An 11,346-nucleotide genomic window follows, 5' to 3' on the forward strand; every position below is an offset into this window, starting at 1 on the left:
TGACTAGAGAGAAAAAAGTAGATATAGAAGACAGTTGAGAAGGTGATAAAGAAATACCTTTGGAGCTCTCCTCTCCCAACCCTGAGACCTCTTAAGCGTGGCAACCTTCCATTCCTCCTTCGACGAGATAAAGTTGTGGTCTCAATACTGTCCCACGCAATGAAATGCTCAACAAAATAAAACGGTTTAACATTTATGATTGCAATTTTCACAAATTTAGCACTCCAGTCAGGAATCAGGAATTTGCTGCTTCTCTTGCTTTATCTTCAACCGAGGCGTTAGCAACATCGGATCCTAGAAAAGTGACTGAAAGCCTATCTCGACAGCAAAACCTTATCCCAAAGGACTAGGGATAGCCGAGTTCAAAGAAAGTCTAAGCAAACCAAATAATCTATTATCACCAGATAGCTAATCAAGACCTGATGAAAATCTTATTATTATGTTAATGACCCAATAGTTTCAGCTATATGACTTCTCTTTCCATTGAATGAATGCTGTGCTGATAATAAGATGTTTGATTAGCAGAGTATAATTTCCCTGGAGAGTTTCCATGAGATGGAAAACATATCTAATAAGTACCTTTTCTACATGTAAAAACACTTCCATGAACAAGGGTATACATACTCTTCCTGACAAGGGAATTTCTACTTTCCCATGGAGTCTCTCCAACAAAATATATTCACAGGGGAAACTATCCTGCATGGCTTCATGTGCTAATCAAAACACACAAATTATATTCACAGGGGAAACTACCCTGCATGGCTTCATGTGCTAATCAAAACACAGCCTTTGTTTTTATCACCATCATATGCAAAATTCAATAATTCTCAAATATAATAAAACTTGGATTTCTTATTTCAAAATCTAGAAAGTTTAACAACACACACAATTCTTTCATTTGAAGATGACTCCATCCTGCTACAAACATCATGACCCTGTTTCCCACTTCTACCCAACTACAACCAGGCTTCTTCCTCACCCCTTGCTCCCTCATTGCTTTCCTTATCTTCTCTGCTTCCTTCCATTTCCCACTTTCACAGTAGATATTTGACAACATCATGTAGCCAACCTCTTTCTCTGGTTGCATCAAAATCAAATTCTCCCCAACTTTTGCCCCAAGCCTCACATCTCCATGAGCAGCACAAGCACCGAGCAAGGCTTCAAGGGAAGTAATTGTAATTGTCTTTGAATATTCCTCAATCAACTCGCTTGCTTGCCTCAAGTGCCCACCTCTGCCAAGCAGGTCCACCATGCAAGCTACATGATCTGCCTCTGGAGTGAGTCCATGAACCAACACCATTGACTTGAAAAGTTCCTGGCCTCGTTCTATTTGTCCTGAGTGACTACAAGCCATCAGCAACCCGATAAAAGTCACTCTATCAGGTTTCAACCCAGAAGTTACCATGTCATCATAGATCTTTAGGGCTTTTACAGCACACCCATGCAATCCAAACCCAAACAACATTGCATTCCAGGAGACCAAATCCTTATCAGAAATATCAGTAAAAGCTCGAAATGATTCCTCTAGATTTCCACACTTCGCATACATGTTAACTAAGCCATTTCCGACATAAGCATAAGAGTGGAAACCAAGACGTACTACACAACAATGGGCCATCCTACCATGGCCTAGTACAGCCAAGTTAGAACAAGCATGAAGAACAGCCCCTAAAGTAAAATCATCAGGTAGAAGAAGATTCCTTGTCATGTCAACAAAGAAGCTAAGGGCCTGTTTTTCGTGCCCATTTCTCATGTACCCTGTGATCATAGCTGTCCAAGAAACCATATTCTTCTCTGGTGCTCGTTGAAACACAACGAGGGCTTCATGAACCAATCCCATTTTCATGTGGGCATCTATCATTGTATTCCAAGAAACCTGGGTTGGAGAACTAATCGACTCAAATATCTTAACAGCATCGTCATGACAACTTAATTTGGCATAATAGCTTAAAACTGAATTTTTAACCGCAACTGCTGAACTCCAACCACTTCTAACAATGCATGCATGGACGGCACAACCATGAAAAGGTTCTGCTAATTCAGAACAGGCACTCATAAGAGCAGTGTATGTCCAGACGTCGGGGCTACATGTACTTGCCTTCATTTTTTTAAACAAGTTCATACACATTTCAGTCTGGCCACATCGAGAAAAACCAGCCATCAAAATGTTCCAAGCAACTTCTATCTGATTCGGCATATCATTAAAAACTCGACACCCACTCTCAAAATCTCCAAATTTCACATAAGCAAACAACAGAGCACACCAAGAGACCTCATTCCTTTGCTCCATCTCTTCAAAAACTCTACTCGCCCTCGACGGAAGCAAACATTTCCCGTACATATCAACAAGTGAGTTACACACTGGCATTGAAAATTGGTATCCAAAACGAACAACTAGTGCATGAACTTTCCTTCCAAAATGAAGCTCCCCGGCGTCCGCAGACGCACTTAAAGAAGACGTGAAAGAGAAATGATCAGGTCTCAAGCCCGAAATTCTCATATCTGTGAAAAGTTCCATTCCTTGTTGAGAAAAGCCCAGTTTAGAATAACTACTGAGCATGGCGTTCCAAGTTACTATATCTCTTTGAGACATTTCATCAAATAGTTTTCTTGCAGTGGTTATTTGACCCGATCTCGCTAATGCAGTGATCTTAGATGTAAGGTGGTATAGATTTTGAGTGCATGTCATAATCTCGTGTGAAAAACTAAAGCTTACCTCGTTTGTGGAGCCGAGCTGAACAGATTTTGGACTTTAAGATTTGATAATAGACCTCCAGCCATTGAAGCTAGCATTGGGTTGTTACCTCACTTGCTGGACAAAAAGTTTGGGGATGCTAATTTGACTTTAGCAAACATCGTACTTGCATATTTTGAACAAATTGGCAATGGAAAAGACTAATGACAGGGCAATTAATTCAAGGACAGATCGGACATAGATCGTTTTTATATAACCATAGCAGTAAAAATTGCTTTGAAGTCCTTCAGATAATACAGAAGATACAACAATTATTGGGAATGCACTCCCAAGAAAGTACAAAATACACAGATGAGATGCTTAATTCGTTTGACGGTCAAATCAAATCAGTTTATGTTACAAACCACTGCATATACTGAATCATCCAGGCCCATGGAAATGGAAACTGCTGTTTCTCTGAAAGCAAGTCGCCTAGTATTTCGACATGATTTCTTTAAAAAGCTCCTTGGGTATAAGACGTGGGTATGCCTCCACGGGGGAAATAGACATGATTTCTAATAGAATGCCTCTTATAAGAAGCAAAAAAGCAAACCAAAAATATGTCAAAAATCACTAGGCCACATCTTATAAGAGGTTATAAGACCTCAAGGTCTTATAAGAGGCAAACACAAATGGCCCCTAAGAGGAGTACAAGGAGAACAATATTTGCATTGCTTACTTGGGAATGCAAGGCTATTTGAAACATATGTGACATGTCACAGCCCGAATTTCTAAACAATTAAAAAAAAATGAATATTTAAAATATAAATATCTCAAACATCACTTGGTTCAATTGTCTAAAACCCAAATGCTATGGTGGATACAACATATGTCAAAACCTAAAACCCACATCATAAAGAATCTTAACAACAAAAATAATCTCCAAAAATTCTCTTTATTACTTTATGCAAGTCTATCTTCCATCAAAAATCATCAATATAACATTCTAAGAATAACAAATCCTCAACATCGTATTCTCATGTCATATGAAAAAAAAAACTACATTATTACATCCTTCCAATAAGAATCAGACCTAAAAGAAAACTAAATCTGACCGCTCGAGGGCAAGAATCCCAAATCAAAGCGGCGGTTCCGCTTTCCAGCTATGTTCCCAATAACACACCCACATTGCCAAAACAAAGCAAACATGGGTCAGCAAAATGGAATTTGCTGGTATGAGTAGACTAACCACATGAAACCATTATCATACTTTAATTATCCAAACAATCACTTTATATTTTTCCATAACTTAATCATTACCGGACGGGAAGCAGATAGTTCAGATCATTTCAACCCAAGATAGTCTCTTCCCAAGCAAGACTTCCATTCTATTAACTCATTATCATAACTCGTTATTATAACTAGATAACTTAATTAAAACTTACTTATATCCACTTTTGGATAAGGGTAGGACCGCGTCCCTGCACAAAATGTTATTAAGTCCTACCCTCCTGCAAAAGAAAGTTAGAATTTCTATATAACCTATGTAGATATTATATTAGGTATTCAAAAGTAAACCCAAACACTCGCATAATCAAATAATACAACTAACCCGCAAGGCGTATACTTTAGTTCCTCTCTAAGGCAGTCCAAACAATCTGGTCATTCATGGCACATTCAATGAATACCCCTATATAACGCTAACGGGCCATTTATGGCACATTCAATAAATGCCCACCTAACATATGACATCAACTTGAGGCGTGGAGAGTTCTAAAAGAGGTGGTAAATTTGTTTATGCATTATTGAATTTTATTGCATATATTATTTCAGAAAAAGAATGAATATCTTGATTAATGTATTTTTGGTTACGTGTTATTAATTAGATTGATGCCTAAGTGTCATAACGTTGCATATCATAAAAACTGAAACATCACATAGTAGGTAATACACATACACACGTATATATAAAGGTCTTAGCCTAAAGCCAAGCATGCTAATAGCCCTAGACCTATCTTAATAATCCAAATCATAATCCGAAGTTAAAAGGTCAAATTGGGTCAAGTGGTCAAAGTCAACCCTAGTCAAAAGTCAACTCTGGTCAAAGTCAACCTGCCAAAGGGTCAACAGCAGTCAACCAGCCCCAAACTCCTCTAACCCAAAAGCCCAAAGTCAAAGGCCCAAAGTCTAATTGGTTTCAACCCAAGCCAATGTGGTCTGACCCAAGAACAAAATAGAACCTGGCCCAACCCAAACTAATAGATTTCGGCCCAAAGAAAACTAATGTCTCAGCCCAACAACTAAACAAACTAAGGCCCAAAACAAAAAATAGATCTCGGCCCAATCTCGGCCCAAGCCTTACTAAGGAACAGTGTCATCTTCCTCACCAACTTCTCTCCAGCAGCTCCTCTCCACCAATCAACCACCACCAGCCTCCACTAATCCGCCACTTTGACTCCAGCGGTTTGGTTCCTGCTGAAAACCCCTACCCAATGATACCAACAAATCGCGATTTTATTAAACTGGGAAAAACTCGACTGGACGTCATTGATGCGTCTTCAAGCTCCCAACAGCCGCCCACCACTCTACAACACTAAAACAAACATCCACAACCAACAATAAGCAACCAAATCACGGTTCAAAACGATTTTATGGAGGAGGTTTGGTCGTCGCCGCCATTAATGGTTTCTCCAAGCTTCCAACCCGCCCCAACAAAGACCCATCCATTCGACAGCCTCATTCCAACCTCCATCAATCCTCCTAACCCATAACCAACCAACAATCAACACATTTAAAACAACAAGAGTTTAAACCAACCCAAACAAGACCGGTGACTCCATTAACCGGTTTCTTCAAAGCGACGATAGCTCTCTCCGACACCAACAATCACCCTCAATTCAAACCAACACTATACTATACCAACAAATTCGATTTCCAACATCATCCAACAAATACACAAATTAACAGTTCAAAAAAACAAAATCTACACAACCACAGTATCACAATATCAAAAGTATTAAGCAGGTGACGGTGTTTGGGGCTCGCGCCTCCATGATATAGTATGGAGGTGACGAGATCACACTAAAAAGAGTTTCAAATGCCGGTCAAAAATTACGCACATAATAGAATGAACAGGAAGAATAAACATAAAACTTATATATTTTGATAATAAATCCGTAGATTTGAAATTGATGAAAAAAACATCGATATAGTAGTCCGTGAGAGATAAAATCTACTCACCTGTAGCGCTCTCCGATTATCAGCCAGCTACAAGAAAACCTTCCCTTTCTTCTTTCAGTAAAATCCCGTTTTTCTGTATAAAACTCTCGCTGTGTTTTTCCCCAAACACTCTATTCTGTTTCCTTTCTGTTAAAAACAAAACCCCCGAAATAGGGAAGAAAGTTTATCCCATAAACCCACGTCTCCTATTTCCACTAACACTTATCCTATTTTATTTTATCTATTATCTATTATTATTATTATTAGAAAAATAAAAGAAATAAAACACGGGATGTTATATGACACATCTGTGATGTCACGAGCAGTTGTTGCGATCTTAACTATGTCAGCTCCAGTAGCCTGTATTCTAGCAACAAGGTCACCAATTTCCTCAAAAGTTGGAGTGCGCTCATAGTTGTGAGAGGATACAATGATTTTGAAGTTCTTGGACCTTTTCCCATGGATGGAATCGATGAATTCACGGGCAACCTTCAAATTTTCAATATTAAAAAATGTTACATTATTGCGAGACGTATACAAGTACTAAACTGCAACCATTTTTTGAAAATAAATTCACAAGAAATAGTGGTTTCATGGAAAGTCCTTAAAATTTAGAGTATTAGAAGTTTAGAACATGAATGACTAATAGGCCTGCTCATTCGAAATTGCAGGTGAATCTGTACAGTTGACTTAGTTTTCTGAACATTACACAGCAGTCTCAGTAATTTTATTAAAATTGGATTGTTAGAAGATCTAAATTCGTAATTATCTAGTGTGTGTTTTTTCTAAGTGGTAATTATCTTTTGATATACGATATCTTGGATTCCATGAAATGGACTAGTAAATCCTGAATACAGAATTTACATTGATTTGGATTTTGGACTAGAGCTCAATCCAAGAAAGAAAAAACTATCAAGTAAGCATATTTATGAGTTCAACACTCTAAAGAATATCTCCATTCAATAAGAATAACTCAACAAACGAACTTGTGGATGGAACAGGGAAGACTTCATATTTATTTCTTTCATTTGTGTCTGTGGCTTGTTAATGGGATTGGGATGATCAGTGGAAACACATACCATAATGCACATCAATTCTAATCTCCACTCGGCGTGAAAATTCTTCACTTAGTTATAAACCAAAAGATTGACAGATCTTGGGGACAACTTTTCATGGGAAACACTATTTATAATTTGTTCAATCACTCTATCCATTCTAAATCCTATGAATTTATTAGGATGAGTCCAATGGCTCCCTATCCGTTTATAAGTAGTGTTAAAGTCAATAAAGTAGAGCTAAAGTCAACAAAATAGAGCTAAAGTCAACATATTTTACTCTCTATTATTATTTTTCTATGTATATAACAAATGATTTTACTCTCTATCTCTATTTTACTCTCTATATATAGAGAGTAAAATAGAGATAGAGAGTAGAATCCTTTGTATGTATAAAGAGGAAGACATAATGACCTAAAAATACAACATACTTTGCAGCTTTTTACATTAAATACAATGTATTATTTTTCTTGCCTAAAAATACAAGATACTTTCAATTTTTTACAATTGATACCATCTGTTAAGTAGACCTAAACGGAATATGATTTGGCCGTTTAAAAAAGGCCACGTGACTTGCACGCACCACATTTTCTCAATTGTTTGTTTTCACTATACATTATACACAATGAAAAGGACAGTGATACCAGTATGTTTTCCTTTTCTACCTTTTCCATTTTGGCCAATAACATGGAATTGAGTTGTTTTCGCATAGTCCATCAATTTAAGTGGTACCTTTTCAAGATTACCGTGGCAAGTTCGAAGAGATTCTCGTTTTAAAGTAGCTGCCTGCATGACGACTCATTTCCTTATCATCTCATTATCAGCTTGCACCTACACTCCTCCTCCTAACACCGACCTGGCATGAGAGCATTTTCTGAAACATAAGTGGTCTTAGCAAGAAGGGGCAGGAGAAAAAGAGTGAAAACCCCTGCAATACAACAAACAACACTGACAAGGGTACTATGAGAGATGAGAAAGATTCCAATACGAACAATGGGTCTTGATTTGGGTTTTAGTGGGTTGTTTTGAGAAACTGCTTCTTCTTCGTTTTCCGCCATTGTACGTGAGATCTTTTGAGGTCAATTCTTGTTTGTTATTCTCTTTCTCCGTTTTTTCAAAATATCAGACTGAAATTCCGTACTATTTTTAATTTATCAAAACTTGACTTGCTGATAATTTGAGATACTTACCGATACTTTAGACCTTTGTCCCATACTGTTGTAGTGTATGTTAGCTGTGTCTCTGCGTGCAAGTCACGTGGCTTTTTTTAAACGGCCAAATCGTATTCCGTTTAGTTCTACTTAACAGATGGTATCAATTGTAAAAAATTGAAAGTATCTTGTATTTTTAGGCAAAGAAAATAATATATTGTATTTAACGTAAAAAACTGCAAAGTATGTTGTATTTTTAGGTCATTGTGTCAAAGAGAAAATTAATGATAGAGAGTAAAATCTGTTGACTTTAGCTCTAGTTTTAAATGGATAGAGAGCCATTGGACTCAGCCTTACATAGAAAACCCTGTCAGTTATTCTACTGGTGCCAGTAGTAATACTCCTAATAGTACCAAAGCCAGGTTTTCTCAGGTTTTCCCACCTAATTTCAACCAAAAAACCAAAGAGGAAAAGAAAAGTTAAACAAGCGTGATTAGTCGTGAAATCACCAAACAAATCACAATCAACTGCAAATAAACCATGCATTCCCACCAGCTGACCGGTAAAGAAGATCCCAATATGTCAGCCATTAATATACTTTTAATTCTTGAGTGCTAATAAGAATGCAACCTGAAGTTCAACGTCAATATAATTAGCACCCAGTTCCATGGCCCGTCGGAGCGCATCCAATCGCCTACTATCATCTCCTTCATAAAGACCACCTTCCCACTTTGGTCTACAGAAATAAATAGCATTCAGAAGAGTTTCTATGATGCAAGATGCAACGTAACAGTGTGCTTTTATTATAACATGGAAATGATGAATTAGAAAGAGTAAAACAGAAACTCATTCACCATTTACCTGAACTCAGTAATAGCATAGGAAAAGAATCACAGATATAGCAGATGTGAGCAGACAACATGAATTGATATGTCATATGCTCAAAAAGAAACGGAAATATAAAGCACTAAAGTATAAAAGGGCCTATGCATAAATGGAGAGAATAATGTGTGTGGTACATGAAGCAAAACTAACAATCCATACTCCATCGTTAAACGAAGGAGTCGATGCGATCTTGGGTTGCGAAACCCAAGTTGGACACTCATTTCTTTGGCAGCATTGTACATATATTAGGACATTTTCGAAGTAGGCAATTAGTAGGTAAGAACGCAAATAAGAGGAGACTCAAATGAGCTGGACTTGCGTAGTACATTATATTCAAAACGCTGCACATGGCAACTTGGGATCCCAGTTTTAGACATGGGTTCTTTGGAACAAAGTGTCAGTCACTAGAATTTCTTTTATAGGATTTTATTTGTTTAAACTATATTATTTGTTTGCACTAAATTCATCTGCATATGACTTTATCAAATGCCAATTGTGTCTTGATTTATGTTAAAATTTTGAAACATGTGGAAGCTTTTAGAAACTGTCTCAAAATCATGTTCAGAAATAAATATTTTTATATATGATCTTTTAGAAATTTGAACACTAATTTCTTTGATAATGATCATACCGCGGCTATTCCATTATTGTCTGCGAAACTTATTTAGCACTAGATCAATCTAAGTGTCCACGTTTACACTTTTTTTTGGGTTAGTTAGACTTTACCCCCATTACTAGTTGCAATTAGTGTTATCCTCCTCCAATTTTCAAAAATATTAGTGATACCCTCCCATTTGTAAGATCTAACAGTCAAATTTCTTCATCTGAAAAAAAAATCATCTCGTAGTCGTTGGATCTTGCAATTGGGAGGGTATCACTAATATTTTTGAAAATAAGAGTAACACTAATTGCAACTATTAATGAGGGTAAATCTAACTAACCCCCTTTTTTTAGGCAATAGGGAGCCCTCTCTATTGGGAGCTCCCTCAAGAGGACATACACGGACTCCTAGAAAAAGTAATACTCAAAAATCACACAGGATGCTCATCACCTTGGTATATAAACTTAGAGGTCATATATCTCTTAAGTTCGTCAATTTCGTAATCCTAAGAAGAGATCTATGAGTGCATTCATAAGAAGAGATCTATGAGTGCATTCATGTACTTAGGGGTCAGTATATGATTGTGGCTTTGTATCATATGGTCTTACAACATTTTTCTCATAATATGAATATGGCCAAGGATTTCTACATCAGATTAATGCTTTGTTCAAATAAATGAATTCAACAAACTATCTGCAATGAGGTGTAGCAAGCCCAAAAAAAAAGAAAAATACATTACATGGATCCCAACTTTAAAACCAATACTGATAAAAAACACTTTAAAACCAATAGGAGTAATATATTCTCAAGTTAGGTGCATCACGATCAATGGCTGTGGCTATCTTCATACAAAGAAAAAAAGTAGACAGAAATATTACATCTACATATTTTATTGTATTTTTATAAATAAGATAACCAACAGTACAACACCACTGATCTTGACGAATAATTACAATTCTTGATCTGATCTTAGGAGCCATGGAATACAGAAAATTTTATCCACCTACAGCCCCATACTGCTACATGCATAGGGAAGTTTAGAAAACCTTAAAACACTTCAACTAGAAACTTAATTTTTTCATCTCATAAATATAATGCTCCCTATGAAAGCCATTTGGATCTTCATCCGGACTCACAAACATTATACACACTTAAAGATTCTCCATAACGAATGATGCATTGAATAAGATAATCCCCTCTAATCTCAAACAACCCCTAAGTAGAACAGAAGTATAAGCTATACCTGTAAGTGAAGAGTGTGGGCAAAGGACATTGTTTAATAATAGTTTCAAGATGATGACTAGGATTAAAATCTTTTAAATAGTCCAATCTAATTTCCACAACATCAGCTCCACACTCTTTTGCTTTTCCCATGTCAACTAACATTTCTGAAACCGAATCTCCCATTATTGGTGCACATATTAATGTTGAATTATTATTCTTATTACTACTACTTGTTTGAGCAGTATCCGGTGACGTTAACGACAAAATCCAAAATATAAATAGTTAATAAACAAGATTGAAGTGAAGAAAGTTAAAAAAAAAGTTGATTGGTTCGAAGTTACCGTGAGGTAGTGAGAAGGTTGGTGGGATTTGACTTGAGTTGAGTGGTCAGCTATTTATAGGAGTCGAGTGTTTGGTGTTTTTTTGTAGGTTACAGATGGCGTATGATCATTGGTTTACATAAATACAATGGGCTTTTGTTAATTTGGTGTTCGGATTAGAGTAAAGCCCATAAAGTTAGCCCACACTCCCGCAGTG

At 36.8% G+C, this 11,346-nt stretch overlaps 1 protein-coding gene and 1 pseudogene across 3 annotated transcripts; both read right to left on the reverse strand.

Annotated features, from left to right (window-relative positions):
- Nucleotides 1-714: 714 nt before the first annotated feature.
- On the reverse strand, nucleotides 715-3,248 carry LOC147491543 (pentatricopeptide repeat-containing protein At2g36980, mitochondrial pseudogene; annotated as a pseudogene). The gene has a single exon (XR_015199852.1). The product of XR_015199852.1 is annotated as a pentatricopeptide repeat-containing protein At2g36980, mitochondrial pseudogene (transcript).
- Nucleotides 3,249-5,924: 2,676 nt separating this feature from the next.
- Nucleotides 5,925-11,158, reverse strand: LOC147491544 (bifunctional 3-dehydroquinate dehydratase/shikimate dehydrogenase, chloroplastic-like). Of its 2 annotated transcripts, none has more exons than XM_086566137.1 (3): nucleotides 10,829-11,158; nucleotides 8,730-8,835; nucleotides 5,925-6,382 (listed from the first exon to the last, which is right to left on the reverse strand). In XM_086566137.1, the coding sequence occupies exons 1-3, from the start codon at nucleotides 10,990-10,992 to the stop codon at nucleotides 6,131-6,133; spliced, it is 522 nt and encodes a 173-aa protein (XP_086422263.1). In that variant the 5' UTR covers nucleotides 10,993-11,158; the 3' UTR covers nucleotides 5,925-6,130. The 2 variants fall into 2 exon arrangements, with proteins under 2 accessions (XP_086422263.1, XP_086422264.1); XM_086566138.1 differs by lacking the exon at nucleotides 5,925-6,382 and adding an exon at nucleotides 8,299-8,541.
- Between the last annotated feature and the right edge of the window lie 188 nt (nucleotides 11,159-11,346).

This window comes from Coptis chinensis, chromosome 6 (assembly GCF_015680905.1).
Source record: "Coptis chinensis isolate HL-2020 chromosome 6, ASM1568090v1, whole genome shotgun sequence".
Taxonomy (NCBI): domain Eukaryota; kingdom Viridiplantae; phylum Streptophyta; class Magnoliopsida; order Ranunculales; family Ranunculaceae; genus Coptis; species Coptis chinensis.